Below are 24429 nucleotides of genomic sequence, written 5' to 3' on the forward strand. Positions count from 1 at the left end.
ACTTATATGGTACAATTTACCTGATATTTTGTACAGTACACAAAGCATAGCAGTCAGTAAAAGAAACATTTACCAACAGTCACACTACCATGTCAATAAATGTTATTTTCACAAGGACCCCCACAGAAATAGTGAGAGCTGGGATATAAGCCAACAAACTTTATATGGCTCCAAGCAGCAGAAAAGTCTTGCTGTAGCAGTCTCATCCTGCAGGCGAAGTCAACAAAGCAGGGAAGTAAGTCTTCTAATAAATTTGACCTTTTTTTTAATTTAGTTGTAGAGTAGTTATAAGAGTTTATGCCATATGTTTTGAAGGAACAGTGGAAGATATTTGTATTTTCATCACAATCATATTAAGCATCTGCCCATTAATTCACAATGTTAGAAAGTTCATGCACTTTTTATCTCCTAGCATCCTGTAGGACTTTAAGGACTAAGATAATTGTACAAAAGGTGGTGTAAAAGTAGTGTGTTAGCTGCAGAGGGCAAGTGGGTGAAATAGGAAGATTTTCCCTCACTTTCACTTTTAACTTACCTAAACCTACAGTTCTCACAGGTGCTTATTTGGGGAAAGAGAGAGTGGGAAAAGCACCTCTGATCCCCTCTTTTGTGCAATGCTAAGCACAAGTGGTTTTTGTTACTGGTCACTTTATAGGGCTTTAGCTTGAGGGCAATAAACTAGCTTATAGACTTCTTGTGAGCTAAATGGGACACAATATGGAATTGCTGTTCTCTCATTAGTTTGGGACACAGGGAATTATACAATGCCCAGCCAACAGGAGCTGGGTACTGAATTTTTCTCTACATAATACATTAACAAAAAGAACAAGAGTACTTGTGGTACCTTAGAGACTAATAAATTTATTTGAGCATAAGCTTTCATGGGCTACAGCCCACTTCTTCGGATACTGTAGCCCATGAAAGCTTATGCTCAAATAAATTTGTTAGTCTCTAAGGTGCCACAGGTACTGCTGTTCTTTTTGCGGATATAGACTAACACGGCTGCTACTTTGAAACCTGTCATAATACATTAACGTTACCTTTTTGTGTAAAGGCTACACAGGCATTTCTGTCATATTACAGATTTTCCAAGAAAAAAAATCAGCAAGCCAGTTAAAGAAAACCAAATATGAACTCACTAATAAGACTAGTATGGTTATTAATACCGCTCAACTCCAGTTGCAACTTTGCAGTGCCACAGTGCCACTATAATCTGTGATTCATATAGCGCCCAATCTAAACCTAACCGAGACTAAGGCTATGTCTACACTGCTGTGCCACTATAAGGTATGCCATGTAGCTGCATCTCACATCCCAACCAACAAAAGTTTTAATGACAAAAGAGCAGTTTAAACGTAGCATAAAATCAACGGTAATCTTACTATTTAATCAATAGTCATTGGGAAAGACCCATATAAGTTGTCTTCAAACTTCACTGAACCACTTTGACTAACTTCTGCAACAATTTGTGGCTTATATACCTCCCCTCCATTATTTATGTTTTACTAAGACATGGACCACAAACTATTGGCATTTGCATTAGTGACTACACATGCAAATACTGGATTCACACCTCCATTTCGGCAAAGCTCTGATCTGGACAAGAACTTCACTATCTGACCGCAAAAGTTTTATTAATCCGAAATTTATCCAGATTATCTGGATTTAGCTCTGCAAATCTGGTTGGGAAATCTTGGGGGAAAAAATAGTGTCCATTAGATTTTAAGTGCTTCCCAGCTATCCTGAAAAGTTTGGAAATATTCGGGGGGGGGGAGGAGCAGGGAATGTGGCAGGAAGGACTTTAGGTTCAGGATTTCATTACTTCTCTTTGGTCCCAGCCAGAGCCATAGATCTAACAAACTGACAATTTACTATACTTTTTCAAAGTCCAAAGTTGAATGGCAAGGGCACTTTTCTCACTCTCATCCAATTATACTTCATTGCTGTGTGATTCCTCTACTAAGTTCTCTCCAGTTATGCACACTTCCATCTCATCCGAAGTATATGTATATCTCCCAGTAATCCAACTACATCAGCAGCAGTGACATGTTGGTTTTGAAAACTCAAATCACCAACATTTGTACTTTTAGACCTTGCTGCCCAATTTATTTCTTCTCCAGAAATCAATATTTGTGAATAATTACACTATAAATCCTTTGTAGCAAACTTAAATGAAAGCAAATTAAGTTAATGGTGATAATTTAAAAGTTTCACATCAGGCAAAATAGAACACTGGCCTTCTGTAACAGTTCAGTCTTAATATGGAGCTATGGAAAATAATTTCTACCCCTTCGACTGATCATTTCTTTTCAGGAATATGATTGGACCCGCAGCTGCTACAAGTGACAGCAGTGACTATTGTTTTTAACCATTTACATTCAGCCAGGAAGTATGGACTGTTTCCTTTAGGTGTGACCTTTACAACTGTCAACTATTTCTTAGTCAACTCAAAGTTACATGGCAGCTGCCCTGTGTTCTGTATGGGAATACACCCGAAACCATCCCAGAATGGAAAGAGCCATTTAACAGTGGTTTAAGAGTGATAAATTGGTTTAACTGAAGTACAATTCACTCTACAGTGCAAAAAGAAAAGTTTTAATCACAATGTTGATTAAAAATCAAGCAGAAAAACACCAACAAAATATAAACTCCAAATAATTTAAAATCAGTGTTCTGTTGTACTAAGGCACGGCATCATAACCCAAGATTATGAGTTCAATACTTGAGGGGGCCATTTGGGGATTGGTCCTGCTTTGAGCAGGTGGTTGGACTAGATGATCTCTTGAGGTCCCTTCCAACCTTAATAATCTATAAAGCTATAATTAAAGCTTTAGTTGTGGAAACTGTACAGGGTGTCTGATGTGGATGCTATTTCACAACTAGAAGATGCAAAATAATTCTACAGTACATAGAGAATCAGCAGCACACATCTTTCCAGGCACTTATTTTTGGAGGCTAATGGTGAAATGCAGCATTTTGAAGGCCAAGCTAGTTTTATACTCACAAGACACGAAGATTCTTCAGCCCAGCAAAGTCCATCTTGGTGATTCTTGAGATATTATTTCTGTCCAAGTCCCTGCAAAGAAAAGAAAACAGAAATTCATGTTCAAGCACTTTAGTAGCTGCACAAAACTCTGTTTGAAGAGAATGCAACTTGTTCATTTGGGCATTTGTTTGTCACAGAGGTTCTCAAACTGGGGGCCAGGACCCCTCAGGAGTCATGAAGTTATTACATGGGAGGTTGCAAGCTGTCAGCTTCCACCTTAAACCCTACTTTGCCTCCAGCATTTATAATGGTGTTAAATATATTAAAAAGTGTTTTTAATTTATAAGGGGTAGGTTGCACTCAGAAGCTTGCTAGGTGAAAGGGATCACCAGTACAAAAGTTTGAGAATCACTGGTTTATCAGTACTCAAAATTGTACAATTAGTTTTCCTATTAAAATCTAAAATAAGTATGAGTATATAAAATGAGCAAAGATTTACTAATACTGATGAATTTTGCTTCCCCCAGTGATGCTACTTGTAACTAAGTTTTTTGGGGGAGATGGGGAGGAAGAGAAAAGAGTGGGATTTTCAATGCACCTTAACCACATTGCACTTCAATAGGAGGTGGGTGTTTAACTCCCTTAGACTGAGATTTTCTAAAGAGCTGGAGTAGTTTTAACAACGAGTCACTACACTGTACCTGACCCCACTCCAGGGATTCACTCAGTGGTTGCGTGCATTAGCCACTCTTGGTAGTGTGCTCTGTTTGCCACAAAGTCAAGAAGCCACACTGTAGCTACTCTAAACACTGATCTGACTCCAGCTTTGGCAAAGTCCCATGCAGCTCTTGCAGTTACTGAAAGTAGTAGCATTTAACAGGGTTAGCAGAACGGATGGTGGTGTGAGTCTTTGTACCTTTCATCTAATTGCAGTTTCATTTCTCCCAAAGCCCTTGTGGGCAGTCCTGTAAAGCAAAAGCCTTAGTGTGCTCCTTGGGGCTCCTCAGACATTCTCTCCAGCCCATCTCTCCCTGAGATGAAAGCAGAGCTGGCTACAGTTTCCCATACAGTGTTCTTTGTGGCCCTATCTGCCCTGTATTTTCATCCAGACAGGTAACGGCCTCGTACCTCTGCTTGCAACCTACAATAACTCCTCACTTAACGTTGTAGTTATGTTCCTGAAAATACAACTTTAAGGGAAATGATGTTAAACTAATCCAATTTTCCCATAAGATTTAATATAAATGTGGGGGGTTAGGTTCCAAGAAAATTTTTGGGGGGCAAACAAAAGCATTATATACTGTACAGTACTGTGGTTGGGAAGTGCCCCTGGCTTACCCAACACAGGTACAGCCCGCTGCAGGCAAGGATGCTAGGAAGCACCTTGCGCAGCAGCAGCGGCAGCTTCCCCCCAGAAGAACAGGCACCAACTTTGCCAGGGGATGCTCCAGGCCTGCCTCTTCCAGTCCCTGCTCCACGCCACTAAATTTGTTAGTCTCTAAGGTGCCACAAGTATTCCTCGTTCTTTTTGCTGATACAAACAGGAGCAGCGCTAGGGTTTTTGGCACCCAAGGCGGGGGTCCTTCCGCGCTCCTGGTCGTTGGCGACAATTATGCGGCAGGGGTGTCCTTCCACACTCCCAGTCTTCGGGGCACTTCGGTGGCGGGTCCCAGAGCGAGTGAAGGACCCGCCGCAGAATTGCCGCCGAAGACCCGGAGTGTGGAAGGATCCCCCCACTGTCGAATTGCCGCCCCCCCAAATCCTGGCACCCAGGTGACAGCCTAGGTCGCTTAAATGGAAGCGTCAGCCCTGGATACAGACTAACACGGCTACCACTCTGAACAGAATATCTTAATATACTTCATGAGCAGCGTACACAATTCTCCATTGCTGTTGAGTTTTTATGAGAGAAATTAAGATAGGGATGGAGAACAGTGTCTAGATATGGTTGGTTAAATACATAAATGTTATGGGTCATTCTTTAACTCCTGCCTAGTGTGCAAGTTTCCACAATCCTAGCATATCAGGTTCTCTTAAGAAAACAGGGCAACCAGATCTTTGCACTGACAGAAGTCTATTTGTGGAAGAGAAACTACAGCTTTGGGGGATCAGAATTCTCTCCAGTTTCTCCTAAGAATGTTTGCATTTTTTCATCTCAGGAGTCAAAGTATCTTCTTTTCAGTATTAATACGAGAAGAGACAAGGTGGTTGAGGTAATATCTTTTATTGCAGTGGTTCTCAACCAGGAGTCCGGGGACCCCTAGCGGGCTGCTAGCAGGTTTCATGGGATCCGCCAAGCAGGACCAGTGTTAGACTTCCTGGGGCCCAGGGCAGAAAGCCCAAGTCCCACTACATGGGGCTGAAGACTGGGTCCCTAAGCCCTGACACTTGGGGCTGAAGCAGAAGCCAGAGCAACTTAGCTTCATGGTGCCCCCTGTGGCATGGGGCCTTGGGCAATTGCCCTGCTTGCTACCCACTAACAACAGCCTTGGCTTTTATATGTAGAAAACTAGTTATTGTGGCACAGGTGGGCCATGAAGTTTTTATAGCATGTTTGGGGGGCCTCAGAAAGAACAAGGTTGAGAACCCCTGTTTTATTAGACCAACTTCTAGTACAGGGGTTAGCAAATTTTTTGGCCCAAGGGCCACATCTGGGTATGGAAATTGTATAGTGGGCCATGAATGCTCATGAAATTGGGGCTGGGGTATGGGGGAGTGCGGACTTTGGGGTGGGGCCAGAAATGAGGAGTTCAGGGTGCGGTAGGGGGTTCTGGGCTGGGGCAGGAGGTTGAGGTGCAGGGGGGGGGAGGTGAGGGCTCTGGCTGGGGGTACGGGTTCTGGGAGTCCTGGAAGGTGCTCTGGGCTGGGACCAAGGGGCTAGGAGGACGAGAGGGGCATCAGGGCTGGGCAAAGGGTTGGGCGTGGAAGGGGGTCGGGGTGCAGGCTCTGGGTGGCGCTTACCTCAAGCAGCTCGTGGAAGAAGCGGCACGTCCCATCTCCGGCTCCTACATGGAAGCACAGCCAGACAGCCCTGCATGCTGCCCTGTATGCAGGCGCCACCGCTTCAGCTCCCACTGGCCATGGTTCCTGGCCAATGCGAGCTGAGGGGGTGGTGCTTGGGCCAGGGGCAGTGCGCAAAGCCCCTTGGCTGCCCCTATGCGTAGGAGCTGGATGGAGGACATGCTGTTACTTCTGGGAGCTGTGTGAAGCCATGACACGAGCGGAGTGAGGCAAGCCCCTGACCCTGTTCCCTGGCTGGAGAGGGGAGCTCAAGATCCGGATTAATACGTCTGAATGGCCAGATACGGCACCTGGGCCATCATTTGCCCACCCGTTCTAGTATAAGAATACTCTAATATAAGAAGTAAACCGCAGGACAATCTTCAAGCCATGAAATTTTGAACTGACAATAGGACACCTGCATCGTTTATCCTTTAGAAGGTTCAGTGGAAGTATTCTTCTAATACAAGAACTAGGGGTCACCAAATGAAATTAATAGGCAGCAGGTTTAAAACAAATAAAAGGAAGTTCTTCTTCATGCAGTGCACAGACAACTTGTGGAACTCCTTACCTGAGGAGGTTGTGAAGGCTGGGACTATAACAGAGTTTAAAAGAGAACTGGATAAATTCATGGTGGTTAAGTCCATAAATGGCTATTAGCCAGGATGGATAAGGAATGGTGTCCCTAGCCTCTGTTTGTCAGAAGACAGAGATGGATGGCAGGAGAGAGATCACTTGATCATTGCCTATTAGCTTCACTTCCTCTGGGGCACTTGGCATTGGCTACTGTCAGTAGACAGATACTGGGCTAGATGGACCTTTGGTCTGACCCAGTAGGGCCGTTCTTATGTTCTTATGAGAGGAAGAAGATTAATTTAAAAGCACATATTTCAACCCAATAAAAACTGATTTCTGTGGAAAAGGTGAAATCCTATTTGAAAACTGCGTTAGATTTTAAGTTGGAGCTCAACATATAACCATTTAGTGACTGAGATCATGACCATAAAAGATAATGCAGGAGAAACCTCTTGCAAAATCCCTAATTAAAAACAAGTCTTTCATAGTGGAAAAAAGTTATGCTAAATTCTGGGTTAAGCTTTTTTATTATTATTATTTTTATCAATTTAAATGTTCACAGTTGTCCAAAATTATGCCGATATTAGACAATGGGGTGAGGGTCAGAATTATTTATGACAGTAGACACTGATGCTTTATAACCATTAACACAAATTGTCCACATCACATGACAAAAGATTAAAAGTAAATATCCTTAAGTCAAACTCTGATTCTCAAGCAACATTTTTCATACTTTGCATATCTGTAACTTCAGTTAATTAATTTCTATGGACCTATTTTTTGTCAGTTTGTGTGTGTGCGTATGGAGAAATCAATGTTAACCAACATTTATCAATAAACATCTAGTCCATCCACTCCTCAACAGAAGGAAATAATATTTTAGCAGGATTTGTAATTGTTTAAGCATTACACCAGAGAGACCACACAAAATCACACATTTCTAACATGAAACCACATTCCTTGACAATCTGTGTAATGAATACTTTGTAGTGCCCAAATTATATTGACTCCAATGTCACATGTCAAAATGGTCTACTACCAAACTAAAGGAATAACCCACCTTTTAAGCAGAAATTTTGCATCATAAGCATACACAATACTCTTTGATGGAAAAATTGTACCAAATAGATTCCTGTACTAAAGCCGTTACAGTTTAACAGCAAAGCTAGGTGGTGTAATGTGACATTATTGACATGAACTGTGACCGTATAAATCATTGTTGCAACCAAGATCCTATAGTTGCACTAAATATTGTACAAGGGAGGTCTAGTAAGGTATCTATAGAAATTTGCTTGTTATGATTATGCTGTCTGTATGTGTGTATCATTTTTGTATTTGAAGTTATGAATATTGGCTATCTCAATGTGTTTGATTCTAAGTAGCCTCAGTGAAGCATTTGGTCAGCTTCTTGAGAATGGGCACTTACTGAGAATAGTCCTATCAAAAAACACTTCACTGACAATGGACTTTGGGAGATGCCAATCCACATCTGAGCTTTCCTGGGAATGTTAAAACTAACATGTAACCAGTGGCATTGGCCTGCAAAAAGCTGAATCATTCATGGACATGTGACTTGCCCAGATGGCTACAAACTCCATCTTGTTGCTGTGATTTTGCACAAAAGAACAAAGGGGTTTCCACCCACAAGAGAGAGAGAGAATATAAAAGGCCCTGGAAGCCTCTCCATTTTGTCTTCAGTTGGCTCAAGAGATGGCCTCTCCACCCCAAAGAAATGCCTGAAAGAAAGTGGGACAAAGGACCGTAACTATGGAGGTGTGAGTGATTGCTGGACCCAGGCCATAAACCACAACACTGGTCTGAAAAAGATTGGGCCCAGAGTAGGAAGGAGTCTAGCCTGTGAAAGAAGCTTATTGGGACATCTCTGAGGATGACATTTACCTATCTTCAGTTTCCTAATGTATTAGGCTTAGACTTGCGTGTTTTATTTTATTTTGCTTGGTAACTTACTTTGTTCTGTCTGTTATTACCTGGAACCACTTAAACCCTACTTTTTACATTTAATAAAATCACTTTTGCTTATTATTGAACCCAGAGTTAATAACTAATACCTAGGGGAGCAAACAGCTGGGCACATCTCTCCATCAGTGTTATAGAGGGCGGATAATTTATGAGTTTACCCTGTATACACTTTATACAGAGTAAAACGGATTCATTTGGGGTTTGGAACCCATTGGGAGCTGAGTGTCTGGGTGCTAGACACAGGAGCACTTGCTAAGCCCTTTTCAGTTAAGTCTGCAGCTTTGGGGGCGTGGGTCAGACCCTGGGTCTATGTAGCAGTAGATCAGCATATCTGGCTCAACAAGACAGGTTCTGTAGGCCCAAATTGGCAGAGAAAACAGGCTCAGAGGTAGTCTCAGCACATCAGGTGACAGTCCCAAGGCGGTCTCTGTGACCGAACCCGTCACAGTGTAATGGCATAGAATCATAGGACTGGAAGGGACCTCGAGAGGTCATCTAGTCCAGTCCCCTGCACGCATGGCAGGAGTAAGTATTATCTAGACCATCCCTGTCTAACCTGCTCTTAAAAATATCCTATGATGGAGATTCCACAACCTCCCTAGGCAATTTATTCCATTGCTTAACCACCCTGACAGTTAGGAAGTTTTTCCTAATGTCCAACTTAAACCTCCCTTGCTGCAATGTAAGCCCACTGTTTCTTGCCCTATCCTCAGAGGTTAAGAACAATTTTTCTCCCTCCTCCTGGTAACAATCTTGTAACAGCATCTCATCAGTTCCATGACTACAGATGGATCAATAAAGGGTTATGATTTGGTGAGCTGTTTGCAGGAGGAAAAACGGGGTAAAGAAATCTCTGTGCTTCAAATCTGTCTCTCAACGAGCAATGTCTCTGATATGGACAGGGTTTTGGAGCGGAGCCCAGAGCAGCTTTGAAGCAGTGGAGCCGCAGGTTTTTGTCTGGAGCTGGAGTGGAGCCGGAGCACAGCTCCAAAGCCCTAGATATGGAGGTTATTGACTACCAGCTTCCATCTTTCCCACTTGTGACAGAGCTGTAAAACTTCCACTCTCCTTTAGATACCAATCCACCTGGAGACGTTTCCAACATAATTGGGTTTCTTTATCCTCTTCCTGGCTGGCCTGTGATCTTGCCTGCCAGTAGGAGTGCTGGATTCGAGTGACTCTGCGATCAGAGAACTATCTGTCCCAGAAAGAGGGTATTCTTTTACCTAAGTCTCAAGTAGTTATACTCTTTTTAAATTCAACCTTCTGATCACCTAATGCAAAATCAAACTGAGTACCCTGGCCTGAGTTAATTATGAGATAAGGTCAATTCCAGAACAAAAAGTATCTGCTGGTCCTCTATTCCTCAACATAAGTCCTAGTTGTCTCTCTCATATGGAAGAATAAGTTCTCAGTCTGTTGAATGAGTCTTCCCTTCCCAAGCAAATCCCCTTGGATGGCTGCAGTTCCCAAGTTTGCAAACCCAGCTTCCTCTAAGCATACACTAGTGTCCCCTTAGTGAGCTGTGTCACAAGGTAATCACTGGTAGGCCAGAACGACCTGGCCCTGACAAAAAGGGTAAGAAGTGTTAAACCAGAGATGCAGCATTTCTGAAAAAAGACATCAGTATTTATTTCACCTGCATATATTTTGCTGCCTTCACTGCTATTACCTCAGAAATTTCTCCTTGGTCAATGTGCACAAGTCTTCTTCCTTTTCTGGCAAGCCCAAAGTCACTATACAAGACAAACTTCAGCTTGCATGACCATATTTGTACCCTTTTCCAGGTACTGCTTCTTCTCCAACTTGGTCCTATCTAGGGTTGACAGGCATCCGGTTTTTGACCGGAATACCCGGTCAAAAAGGGACCCTGGCGGCTCTGGTCAGCTCCATCAACCAGGCCACTAAAAGTCCGGTCACACCAGGGGCCAAGGCAGGCTCCCTACTTGCTGGCTCTGTGCGGGTCCTGGAAGCACATGGAGCTTCCCTAGCCAACCATGTGCCTAGGGGCTGCAGGGACCTGGCAGCTGCTTTGTGGGAGCCGCAGTAAGCACTGCTGGGACCCTGCACCCCCTCCTGCACCCAAACAGCCTCCCATAGCCTGTACTCCAAGCTGGAGCCCTCACCCCCTTCCCACATCCCAACCTCCTCCCCTAACCTTGAGCTCCCTCCCAGTGAAAGTGAGTGAGGGTGGGAGAGAGCGACCGACAGAGGGAGGCAGGAAATGGAGCAAGGAGGGGGTGGGGCCTCAGAGAAGGGACCAGGCCGGGGTGGGACAGGGGTGTTCGGTTTTGTGCAGTTAGAAAGTTGACAACCCTGGTCCTGTCATCAGTGCTCTCTTCTCTGGAGCCATTTTTCCTGCACTCCTTTAACAGCACACATCTCCTCATCCCAAAGTTAGAAGAGTCTGTATTGTATAGTGACCCAGACCCCACTCAGAAGACTTTGTTAAGGACTAATAGCCAAGGCTCCCATCCCCCACGAGGATAGTGAGTACCAACAGCTGGACCGCACTCTTCCCTAGGACAGGCACAAAGTGTGGGATTCAAAAAGGGGCCCAGGCTGACTTTTAGCTGCCCTGCCACCAAGCGGAATTTACAGCACTGAGTTAGGCACCCAGGCTCCCTATACAGTGTATGGGGAGAGACAGATGCCTAAAAAGGAGATTCAGGCTTAGTGGGAAACTGCCAAAGATACCAGAAGGAAGTGCTGAGGAAAGGGGTGTGGCAAAAACCCCTCTCCTCAAAAGGGGATTCGGACCCTAACTCTGGACCAGAGGGAGGTGGCTCCCTTCCGTTGGGATTCACTGCCATAAACTCTCTCCTGGAGTTTGACACCTAAGTAAGCTCAGCCCTTTTTCCAAGACAAAATGAGAAGAGGCAGTAGAGGCAATGCCCCTCCCACATTAAGCTCAATATCCCAGTGGCCAGAGCTTCCACTCTGAATGTTCGAGACTCAGGTTCAAATCCTCCTTTTACTTGATGTGAAGCAGGCAATTGAATGCTGGTCTCCGACCTCCCAGATGAGATTCCTAACCACTGTGCTATTGGGTATAAAGGGAGGGCACCACAATCACCTCCTCCAGCTGTGGTGTGTAAAGCCTGATCCAGCAGCAGGGGCGGCACTGGGGGCACTCTGCCAGTCACCACAAGGGCGGCAGGCAGCCTGCCTACCGTGCTTGGGGCGGCAAAATGTCTAGAGCCGCTCCTGTCCAGCAGACATGCTCTACGGCCGCTTGTGAGCATGTCTACTGGATCAGACCCTGCAGGAGAGAAGCACAGGGAAATCACTATGTTGTGAATCCCACTGGGGCTTACGCATGAATTAGGCATCAAGCTGCTCAGTGATACTGGTGCTGAGCCAGCTGTGCACATGCTGACAGCAATTTAGATGCCTAGGGGACATTTCCAGAACAAACTTAGGCACCTAGGGAGTTTAGGCTCCTAGAGGTTAGGCAAACCTAACCAAAACCCAACCAATCCCTACAGTTGCTTCCAATCCAGCTTCTCCAAGGGCTTGCATTTTTTCTGCCTTCTTCTCAAGTGACTGTTTACTCCACCACAATCTGACCTCTGCCTCCTCTCTTTGTACACAGTTTCCTGCCTATCAGCTGCCAGAGCAGAACTCGTCCTGCAGCTTTGGCTCTTTTCGCTGGGAAGAACAATCAGAATCCCCACCGCCCACATGGACCATTTAGCGCTTAGTGCCCTGACTCAGAGTCAGTCTTGTACACTCTACTGCAAAAGCAGAAGATCTTTGCAACCAATGTTATCTTTATGCAATGTAACTTTGGGATTCTTAGACTCATAGACTTTAAGCTCCAAAGGGACCATTATGATCTTCTAGTCTGACCTCCTTCACAACGCAAGTCATAGAATCTCACCCACCCACTCCTGTAACAAACCCCTGACCTATGTCTGAGCTACTGAAGTCCTCAACTTGTGGTTTAAAGACTTCAGGGTGCAGAGAATCCTTGTTACCGTATGTTGGTGATTTATCAGTTCATACACTTGAGTTTCATCACTTGCCAGGCAACAGTGCATTCTTGTCCTGCTAGATAAATTCCCCTCTGTAATTCACTGACTTTCACGGACATTGGAGCTGATTGAGTAGTCACATTACTTTTCATTTAGTTGACAAATGATTGTTTTCTTAAACAATTTGTTCATTGTTCAGCCAGGTCTACCGGAGACAAAATTAAAGATGTGCAAGCTTTTTGTAAGCAACTGTGCCCAGAAGAAACTCTCCTGGTTTCAGCTTGTTATTAATTTGGATTAGGTTCATCAACAGGATTGCAGGGGTTCATGAGCCATTCAGTTAACTTAGGCCAACCTATAATTTCAGATGGCAATTGTTTATTGCTTGCTTTCAACAGCAGCTCTTGAAACTTTGTGCTAACACAGATATTCAGGAGTGATGAACCACTGACAAAGCCAAAGAGATGGCATGAACTCCTGCTAGCCAAATCTAAATTAGTTTTTCACTGTTATCCATGGTATACAACAATATTACTTTGTATGTTAGTGATCTGCTACTGGAATTTGTGGGAAAATAGCATTTTAGGTTTCCTTTATAAAAAGCATTGTTTTAATCCATAATCGATGACTAGCATAAACAAAAAAGGAGACAGGATGCACCCCTTCCTTACACCCGTCTTGATGCTGAATGGCTTACTCAATCCATTTTCCATTTTAAATGTAGCATTTTGAGTTGGCATTGAATGCCTTCATAACGTTAATTTTGTTGGAATTTCATATTGTTCCACAATTTTCCACATTATTTCTCCATTTACACTATCAATTGCCTTTTGAAAGTCCACAAAATTGATGGCAAGACTTCCTTGGAATTCAACTGTGTTCTTAATAATCCTTCCCAGGGTGAAAATAGCATTTGTGCCCAATCTCCCTTGTCTAAATCCAGATTGTTGTTCACATACGATGGTATCCATCTTTCCTTTCATTCTGTTCAGGAGGACTGCCGCTAATACTTTTCCTGTGACAGATAGAAGTGTTACTCCCTTCCAATTTGAACAATTGTTTAGATCACCTTTTTTTGATAACTTGATTATGATACCAAGGGCCCATTCTTCCAGCACTTTCTCCTCCATCCATATTTTGTTGCACAGCAAACAAATGACTGATTCCGCGTCTTTGTCTCCATATTCAAGCAATTCAGGATGAATGCTGTCCAAAGCAGTTGCCTTGTTGTTTTTCAGCTTCTGCAACGCTTTTTTGTTGTAGTTGCTGCTGTTGTTCTTTGATTTTTATCTCAGATACATCTAGATCTAATGGTTTATCATTGTTAAATTCCAGTCTTGTAATTGGTTCTGGTTGGTTTAGCACTTCTTTGACGTGTTCCACACATCTATTTCCTTGTTCCTCCTGTGTTTTCAAAATTTCTCCTTGTTTCCCTTTCACTGGGACACTTCTGAATTTTGATCCATATCCTGTTAACTGTTTCAGGATTGTGTAGACTGTTCTTGTATTGTTTTTTTCCCTGCTTCTTCAGCTTCACTAGGCTTACTTTCTATCCAATTTTACCTATGCATTGTTTCTTTACTGCTTTGGCAAGGTTCCTGAAAGTTTGTTTTGTTTCTTCAGTTGCATGCTGTAGTAATAGAGCCTAATAGAACAATTCAAGGCTATTTGATCTATATTTTGCTGATGACATCGCTCCTATCAATGAAGATGCCAGTGGACTATAAAAATGCACAAACCAAATAAAAGTAGTAATGAAGATTGGTTTGAGATACAATGCAAAGAAATGTAAAATCATGTTAATGGGGACTGTAAGAAGAGAAACTGGAGAAGGTGGACAATTTTACGGATCTTGGAAGCACCATCAGCCAAGATGGTACTAGGTCCAAGGAAATAAGAAGAATCGGGAAGGTAAATGCTGCATTTGGAAGACTCAAAAACATCTGGCACCTCAAAAACATCTCCCTCAAGACAAAACTGAACACGTACAAAGCAACTGTTATTGCCATCACAACATATAGCAGTGAGACATGGGGACTTACCAAGAAAGATATGCAAAAGCTGGATGCATTTTATCACAAATGTCTGAGAAGACTATTGGGAATAACATATAGAGATAGGAAGACGAATGAAGAAGTCAGAAAAATTACTGGACAAGGCACCGTCTCACAAATAATCTACAAAAGAAGATATCTGTGGCTGAGACGTGCTGAGAATGGAAAAAGAATGCTTACCAAATACCATCCTTGATTGAAAGCCAGAAAATGCAAGAAAAAAGCGAGGAAGACTGCGAATAACATGGAAATTAATAGTTCTGAACAACATCAAGCACCTCAACATGAAATGGGAAGATTTGGAGAGACAGGCAAGGATGGAAAATGTGGATAGCCCAATGCGCAGCAAAGCATGGGATGGACTAAGGTCTAAGGTAAGGTTATAAAAAACTTGGTAGGTGACTTTAGTATCACTAGCAGGTTCCAGCTGCAAAAACCTAAACTTTAACCTCTAATCTTCATTAGCTTTCAAATATATCAGTATACTTCTGAACTGGTAAAGAAATGTACATTAGAATTTGTACACCAGTCTTTTAATGGTTATACCAAAGTACCTGTCAATGGAAATTCTTTAAATCATGCCATTCACAGACACTTGGAAAGTTATATTGCAAGTCTAAAGAGTCTTTTACTTTATAATTAATAAGCTCTCCATGTTTTAAGCACAGATTCATGCAGAAAAACATGTGCTCATTATGGATGAATATCTCCTCAGGGCAGAAGTCCTACATCTGACTGGCATTCAGGCCCAGCTACAACCCTTTTGCACCATGTTAAATTTCACCCTGCACGCACAAGAGCCCTGTTAATATTGTTTGAAGTTACATGTTCAGAGAACACTATCCCACATACTCATGACACAGGAAAGTTGGCAGTCATGAGCCAAGCTGTTCTCTCATGGTTCATAAGTAGTTCTGTTAACACTACTCACCTTTACCCACAGGAGAATAGGTTGAGGCTGTGACCCACATGAATTTTAGTAAGGCTGCTGGTTCTTATGACTCTCTGGGTTAATTAATTTTTCTTTGGCATGGAACATATGAAGCAGGGCAGTATAAAAACACTATTAACTTTTAATATAAATGTTGTGGAAACTTTATGCAAACAGAAACAAACAAACAATGGAATGGAATGATTTCCGCTGGAACATAAACATGGATTGCAATGGCATGGAATGCATATTTTGTGTGAATACCAATAAAATAAACTCACACTGATGTTACTTTAAAGGACGTTTTACCCATAAACATATCCCCCCATGCTTTAATAACTATATAATTTGATACATATTTGGTAAATATGCTGAAGAATAAGTCACACAATGTGTATACTTATTGCAAGCAGCAAAACAATGCAATTGGAGCAAATCCTGCTCCAAAGAAAGAATTCTTCAGGGTTGCTTAATCCCACATTCCTCTTTGAAGAGAATTTAGTGAATTCAAGCCAGACATGCAAGTAATATTTTAAAGTGTCTCCAAGATTCCATGATGCATGCCATAATACATCTTCCAATAGCATTAGAGCTACATACATTTTTCTATACTCCAGCACAGTTTGAACAATTTTTAGTTTACAGTTACTCTTCTGTGCCACTCAAACCCTCCAAAATGTAAGTTGTGAATCTGTTCTTACAAAAAACCCACCCTCATCTTGAGAATTATACAGGCACATCACTGGGGAGTAGACTCATTTGTCACAGGATTAAATGTGTGTGTACGCGCAAGCATCTGTGTGTATACATATTTATATTTATATATATATATATATACATACACACACACACCATAATTAATTAAAGGGAACAGATTGAAGTCTTTCAGCTTCTATTCTCAATACTGCCTTGCAAACCTGATCTTGTGCAAATACACCTCTACCTCGATATAACGCTGTCCTCAGGAGCCAAAAATCTTACCACATTATAGGTGAAACCACGTTATATCGAACTTGCTTTGATCCACTGGAGCGCGCAGCCCCCCTCCCCCTCCTCTCCCCCCCGGGAGCCCTGCCTTACCGCGTTATATCCGAGTTCGTGTTATATCAGGTTGTGTTATATCGAGGTAGAGGTGTAATTTAACCTCTGCTTACCTCCGTAAAGTCACAGTACTTTGTGTGTGAAGGGTTAGAATTGAGGTTTAAGAAATACTTCAGATGAAATGCCATACCAATTTCTCATATTATGCAATGTTAAACAATAGTCAGGAGCAAAAGATGGTTAGACCTGGAGTACATGACTTAGGGCATGTCCACACTACAAAATTAAGTCAATCCAGCTTATATTGGAATACAGCTGCCACAGTAGTTACATTGCTCATGCATGTCTACACTTCGCTCTTTGTGTCAGCGGTGCACATCCTCACCAGAGGCACTTCTACCGATTGAACTGTCCATGTGGGGTATTGTGGGATGGCTTCTGAAAGCCAGCAACAGTCAATGTAAGTCTACACTGAAGCTGTGTCAACTTAACTACATCAACTTTGACTCTACACTTCTTGTGGAGGTGGAATTATTAAGTTGGTGTAGTGGGCGAATTAGGTAAGCAGGAGCTGCCTTCCATCGACCTAACTCTGTAGTGTAGACCAGGGCCCAGTCTTGAGTTCAGATCACTAAGCCATCTTCACACTGAACGTGTGAAATGTATACATAAAGGAGTATCTGGTACTTCTCCTGCCCCTTCACAAGCACACTTATGGTGGATGCAAAAGGCATGCAAGTTGTTAGCAGACCAATGGGAGCATACTTCCACCCATGCCTCCCATTACAACCTGTTCCAAGTCCCATTTTCTGGATGGACCCCAGTCTGTTGTAACTGGATGCAACAACTGAATCATACATGCTTCTAAACATCCTCCATCTGGGTAGTGACTGATCACTGATCGAGCTCTGAGCATCTCAGGTGCATTTCCAGATGCAGACCCCATGTCTGGACACCCTTCTGAGGCAGTGGGCCCTGCAGTGTGTCTGCCCAGACCCTGGTATCAGTGCCTAAGTCCTCCAGAGCCCCCAGCATATCCAACCCAGAGTCTGGTTTCTTAATTACACTCTTCATGGACAATGTGGCAGTAAAGCAAAGCACATGGACTTGCCCAGGAATTTAACCACAGAAACTTTCACTCTTACAAAGCAGAAGAGAGAGTTATGGATCTATGGAAAACAACAAACTCTGAAATACAAACCCCCTCAAGTCTAACCTCAACACCTAAGAGTCCTAGGTTTGGTCCAAATCCAGAGGCCAGGCAACCCTTCCAGCCTTCTTGGCTAACAGATTTCCTTTTGGCAGTGGAACAGCCCTCCTGGCTTAGAGAACATTCTTCTTTTAAAACATTATTTCACCTTTTCTGCCCATGCACTTCTGCTTAGAGATTTCCAAATACCAGCCCCACTCCCTATTCCCCACTGGCTTCAAGGCAGAGTCATTCAAAGTCCCTGGCCCTAATAAAGGGCTTTAGAGTGCCATTTAAAGGGAGAAGGCCATAGGTTCCCCCCTACCCTCCTGGCCCTCCTCTTCCTCTCTCAGGGCTCCCATTGCCACTATTACCCGAGCAACCTGACTCCCCGGGCCCAGGAGCCTCTAAATCTAACCCCTCCTAATCTGAGTAGCATTGCAACCTGGTACAAACCTGAGTAGTCTGGCGACCCCTTGGGCCAGGTCACAATGCAATTCACAAAATTTGGCCAAAAGTGGCACAGTGTCCTGGTGTGCAGGAGGTTGTCCTGGCTGCACCTCCAGCTCTGCAGACTATGGTCCTAATGACAGCAAACCATTAGTAGGACAGAGCCACTGACTCAGTGTTGATGGTCCTTGATTGCTTTCTCTCAACTTCCCAAACATAGCCTCTCCACTGGATGTTAAGTTTCTGCTACAAAAATCAATTCTTGAAGCCACACTGAAGTTACATTCAAGATGGAGGTTAACACACAACATGGCGGTCACAAAACCACAACAACAATTCATAACCCACACTCTGTCTCATCTCCCAAACAAAGCAATAGCAGGCTAGTTTCTGTTTAAATTCAGTCTTGTACAAAACAAGCTATGTAGACATCTGCAATAATGCCAGCCATACTGAAGGGTTAACCTCTTGCATCTGCCTCTGGAGTGGGATTGCCCATGAAAACCAGAACCTGCTGTTAAATTCTGCCACTGTCATTTAAATTTCTAAGATATTGTCTGGTAGCCATGAGATTAGATTTGGGTCTTCTCTACAGTCATATCAGGAGCCCTTAACTAACTAGGCCATCCCTACAATTAGTGCATTTACAATACCATCCTTTAGTAGCACATTTTACTCCTCCTTTTGGAAAACTTCCTTGGCCTGCTCAGTACAGTCAATGCTGTTGCTGTTTTAAAATTGAACATGAAGACAGTTTCTGAATGCCTGTTACTTCATGTTTGTGATTGATTGTACCTCTCACAGTGTTAAGCCCCCTGAGTTCTATAATGGCACATTTAAGTAAACTTTTCCTGGAAGGAAGCAAGTTACCTCTTTATTGGTCTGTTTCTTTATACTTTGAGAAGCTGTGATAATAAACTAAAATATACAACACAAAAATAGCCTAATCTCTCAGGACCTGAAAACACAAAAGGTGAAAAATCCCAAACTTTCTTAAGTTGATAGTTTTGCCATTGACTTAAAAGTGGGTCAGGTTTCCACAAAAGGTATAAAGAAGGCACACACAGAGTTTGAAAACAATTAAGTGCCTGTAACTTTGTCAGAGGGTCACTATCTTGGAGCACCCCCTCCTGGCCTGGGGTGGCCCTGCACGCATCCCATCCTCGGTTTCCCCTTCTCAAGGCTCCTCAAGAGTATTTTTCCAGCACTGAAGCTTAGAACTCCCTTGTCACAGTGTAATTATTATACAAGTCTCAAAGGCATAAACTAAAGTCCCATATTGGAACGCAAAACCCCTCTGGCTCTGACACCTTTTAATACTCTTGATTCTTCTTCAGTCCCCAATCTTTCTTGAAAATGGAGGGCTCCTGGGCTTACCTCTGTTCAAAGGACCCACTGAATCAATATTGCAAAGAATGAGTTTAATGAGTTAATGCAAGCAATAAGGAAAGAAGCTGGAACTGCATGACAGGAGATGGCTCACTCGATAATTGCTCTGTTCTGCTGGCACTGGCCACTGTTGCAAGACGGGATACTGGGCTAGATGGACCACTGGTCTGACTCAGTATGGTCATTCTTATATACATATGTAATGTCTGCCCATCCTGAGCTCATTACATATCCCTTCTGAGTTCTTTCCTATCGCCCTGACCTTTGAATAGAACAAGTGGCAAGAGGACACTTTTCTGCACCTTTCTTCACCTCAGCACTCAGAGATTAGCAAGAAGCATCTCCTCAGCATCATGGTACAAACAGACAAATACGTAAACCATCTTCATGGTGGCACACATGACAAGTTCATGGGCTAAGGGACATATAGACACATTTAATTGTTAATTATTCATGTTATAAGCCTAAGTAATAAACAAGAGGATGGTTATGTGTGAAAGAAACATGATATGGTTGGTATTATTAACACTTGGTGGGATGACTCATGTCTAGAACAATAGAATTGATGGCTTGAAGTTGTTCTGTAAGGATAGAATGGGAAAAGGGAAGAAGCAGTGGTCCTTTACAACAAAGACACACATTGCCTGTTAGAGTCATAGTTCACAATTGCAGGACCTTGAATGCTTATGGACTAATATTCTACCTAGTAAAGCTAAAGTAGTGGAATGGGGGCATCTGTTACAGACCACCTACTCTCACAAGAGAGCAGGATGAACTGCTCCTTAACCATCTGTAAGTAATATGTGGGAAGAAAAAAATATCATGGGTAACTTGAACCTGGGGAACACTTGCTGGACATTGCATGCAGCCAGCAACAAAACTTCCTTAGAGTTTCTAAAAATAATAGATGATGATTTCTTAGGTAACAAACCTTTGTTAGTTCATGCTTCAAAATGTAGTTTGTAATGTAGGGCTAGAGGCAGAGGTAGCTTGTATCCATTAAAGACAAAGCAGTTCAGCAGCAGAGGCTTTAGGTAATAGGTAAAATAAAACTATGTGGTGCAGCACGAGAATGGTGCTATACTAATCACCAAAACATTCATAGGGAGGGACAGACAGTATTAGAGTTTGAACTTGTTTACTGAAGACTATCTTGCATCAAACTCCACAAATGGTTCCCATGAAATACAATGCAGAGATGTTGACCGCTTTGTGCTACTAAATATTCTGCTTTCACAAGCAGGGAATTTACAACTTGAGTTGTTAGTCTGTCTTCTAAAATCCCACCCATACCACCGTTTAGGTGCTGCATGTCGGAGTTGATGGTTACCTTGTGGTGCTGATGGAGGAAAGAAGCCAAACAGGAGAAATTTAAAGTAATTATTCACTTGTCATTCCAGGAGGTGGTTTGAATCAGCAAAATCTGTAGTAATGCACTCATAAACAATACAATCTTTGTTCCTAAGAATGTGAGTTGCTTAAGTAATTTGGAGGAAGTAGCCTAATGCACAATTGTGCCCTGGATAGGCCTGATTAGGGGGTCAAGAGATCTATAAGGAGACTTAGGATCCAGGAAGTAAGGGAAAGACTGTCCAGAAGCAGGAAGGCCTGGGTGAAGGGATGCTGAGACATCTCCTCTGCCATTCTGTAGGCTGTTGGCTTTCTTCAGTTTCAATTGTCTCCCAATTTCTTGCCCCTTATACAGGACAGTGGTATTCCCTGTGCCTTTCTCTAGGTCCACTGTCAACATCACAAATGCAGGGGCCAGCACATCCCTCGGCCCATGCCACTTCCCACAGCCCCCATTGGGCTGGAGCAGCAAACCACGATTGGCCGAACCTCTGGACGCAGCAGGTAAACAAACCAGCCCGGCCAGCCAGGGAGCTTACCCTAGCAAGCCGCGTGCCAAAGGTTCCTATCCCTGCACTATCATTATCAGCTTGGCTTTTTCTAAGAGAGTAACATGAAGCCAACAGATTTCAGATATCTCACCTTAGGTTTCTACAAAACAACCAATAGGCAATATAAAAATCTTTGCTTTCTATTAAGAAATGACTGCCCCTCACCCAAACAGTAGGAAAAGGTAGGGCTTTACAAGCCAGTTTCTATAGGAGGAATTTCCTGTCAGACCCAGCTATAACGGTGTGCTTTTTAGAATTTCACACTATGTAAGCGAGGCCTGTTGATCTGAAACCAAGGCAGATTCTAATGCACCGAGCATCTCCAGAAGCCTAGCTTGCTCAGTGCCCACCGTTGGCAACAGGCTTCTTCCTCCCAGCTTCCCCATCCCATTCTCCCACCATCCCAACCCAAACATCACGAAACCTGCTGCTCTTAGCTAATTTATTAGCCTCCAATCAGCTGCCAGAGGAGCAGCAAAGGATTCATACTCAGTGGATTCACCACATTATTTAAGCACACCATACTTAGAGTTTACTGTCACCAAGTGTTGCCAACTCTTGTAATTTCATCCTGAGCCTTGTGATATTTGGTGCTTTTCTCAAAGCCCCATACTGTTATTTCATGAAAATCTCAACTTTCATTTCAAAATAAAAAGGTACTAGTCCCTTTATGGTGGAAGAGAAAAGCTTGAAAATATGACCAAATCCACAGGCTCAGAAACCAGAAAGTAAACAAACCTCAAATTGTTATATTTTAAAATCTTAAAATTTCAGTTATTCACTTATGGGAGCCTTACCCATGTGTTTTGAACACTTGAGTTTGGCAACAGTCTGTTACCTGAAACTTTGGATTGCATCACACCCTTTTATTTCCTGGTTATAGCTGACAGTAGCTAGCTGACATAACTGGTCTTTTGTATCACAAGTGACAACATATGGCAGAGCTGTACTGCCCTTTCTTTCAAGGCTTAATAATAGCAGTTAAAATATTGATTTATTCCTCTTACTGTTCATGGAAGTTACCAGATTTGCCTTGTATTCTATTCCAAAATCATGGTTCTGTCCAAAAACCTAAAAATATTGGGACTGGTTAATCTGCCAAGGCCTTATACCACCCATTCACAACAGTCAATTTGTGCATCCAGGGCCATACATAAAGCTGCTAAACCCACTCCCTGTCCCACTCTCATGTGACAAAGAGTTTGTCAGACACTTTTTGTAGCTGTCTGCGTATTTCACTAGAGTAAATAAGGATACAATTTGTTTAAACAAGTATAATATAAGAAAATAAGAACGGCCATATTGTATCAGATCAATGGTCCATCTATCCCAGTATCCAGTCTTCTGACAGTGGCCAATGCCAGGTGCTTCAGAGAGAATGAACAGAATAGGCAATCAGCAAATGATCCATCCCCTGCTTTACTGGGGCTACATAGTTTCTTCAGAAATGGACATCACTCATCTGTAATAATTAACTCTATTGCATAATGATAAAACTATACTGAGGAGATACTCCCTTTAACATTTTACATGTAATTTGCTGATTAACTGCATTGGAAGGACTCACTCACAGTCTGAGCAAATGAAGGAGCCATGCACAGCACTGCAACATGCAGTGAAATAAGCCAATTCTGTTTACAATTTACAGCAATTTTCTGGAGGCTCCATCATATTGCCACCCAGTTTAAGGCTTCAATTCAAGAAAATGAGTTGATCCCTTGTGGGTGGCAGGGCTCAGGTTACAGGCCCCTTGGGATCGGGCTTCGGTTTTGGTCCTGGGCCCTAGCAAGCCTAAGCCAGCCATGGCGAACCCATTAAAATAAAGTCACGACCCACTTTGGGGTCCTGACCCACAGTTTGGGAACCACTGCTCTAGGGAATATGTCTCTGACCCCCACCCAAGGCAGTGGAGCTCCAGCTTTGTCCCCCCACCCCACGCAGGGCAGTGGGGCTCGGGCTGGCTCAGGCTTCAGTCCCCCCCCTTGGGGTTGTGTAGTAATTTTTGTTGTCAGAAGGGGGTCACAGTGCAATGAAGTTTGAGAACCCCTGAGTTAGATGTAAGTCGGTAGGGCCTGAAAAAAATCATCCTAGAGTAGAGTATTTAAGGAACTAACTGAAACAATCTTGGAATCGATAGCTATTATCTTTGAGAACTCATGGAGGACTGGTGTAGTCCCCGAGAACTGGAGAAAGGCAAACATAGTACCTACATTTAAAAAGGGGAACAAAGAGAATCTGGGGAATTATATATCTATCTATAGCCTAACTTTAATACCTGGAAAGATACTGGAACAACTTACTAAACAAACAATTTGCAAGCATCTAAAGGATATAAGTCAGAGCACAGACAAACCAACTTAATTTCCTTCTTTGACAGGGTTACTGGCCTAGTGGATGGGGGTAGATGGGGAACAGCAGACATGACATATCTTAATTTTAGTTAGGCTTTTGACACAGTATCACATGACATTCTCATAGCAAATTAGGGAAATGCAGTCCAGATGAGATTAGTATAATGTGGGTGTACATCTGATTGTAAAACCATCCTCGAAGAGTAGTTATCAATGGTCAGGACTGGTACTATTCAATATTTTCCTTAATGACTTGGATAACGGAGTGGTGAGTACTCTTACCAAATTTGTGGATGACACCTGTAAGTAGGCCTACAAACATTTTTTAATGTTTAAAAAAACATTTTTAATGCAAATATTAAAAAATTAAACCTTAAAATTAACTCACTAACTCATATAGTTGGTCAAGCCATTTTAAAAAGAGGAAATAACTTTTGCTGTGAGGTTAAAGTACTGAACTATTAATAATATGTAAGGCTGTCAGTTTGCCACAGAGGTCACAGAAGTCATGGATTCATTGACACTGGAATGGGTTACCTAGGGAGGTGGTGGAATCTCCATCGTTAGAGGTTTTTAAGGTCAGGCTTGACAAAGCCCGGGCTGG

General features: G+C 42.8%; 1 protein-coding gene across 1 annotated transcript in view; it reads right to left on the reverse strand.

Annotated features, from left to right (window-relative positions):
- Positions 1 to 24429, reverse strand: part of SLIT3 (slit guidance ligand 3) — a 789390-nt gene that overhangs the window by 746001 nt on the left and 18960 nt on the right. Inside the window, exon 2 of the mRNA XM_050962519.1 lies at positions 3005 to 3076. Within this exon, the coding sequence (XP_050818476.1) occupies positions 3005 to 3076 (72 nt within the window). The remainder of the gene's footprint in view (positions 1 to 3004; positions 3077 to 24429) is intronic.

This window comes from Gopherus flavomarginatus, chromosome 7, assembly GCF_025201925.1.
Source record: "Gopherus flavomarginatus isolate rGopFla2 chromosome 7, rGopFla2.mat.asm, whole genome shotgun sequence".
NCBI lineage: Eukaryota > Metazoa > Chordata > Testudines > Testudinidae > Gopherus > Gopherus flavomarginatus.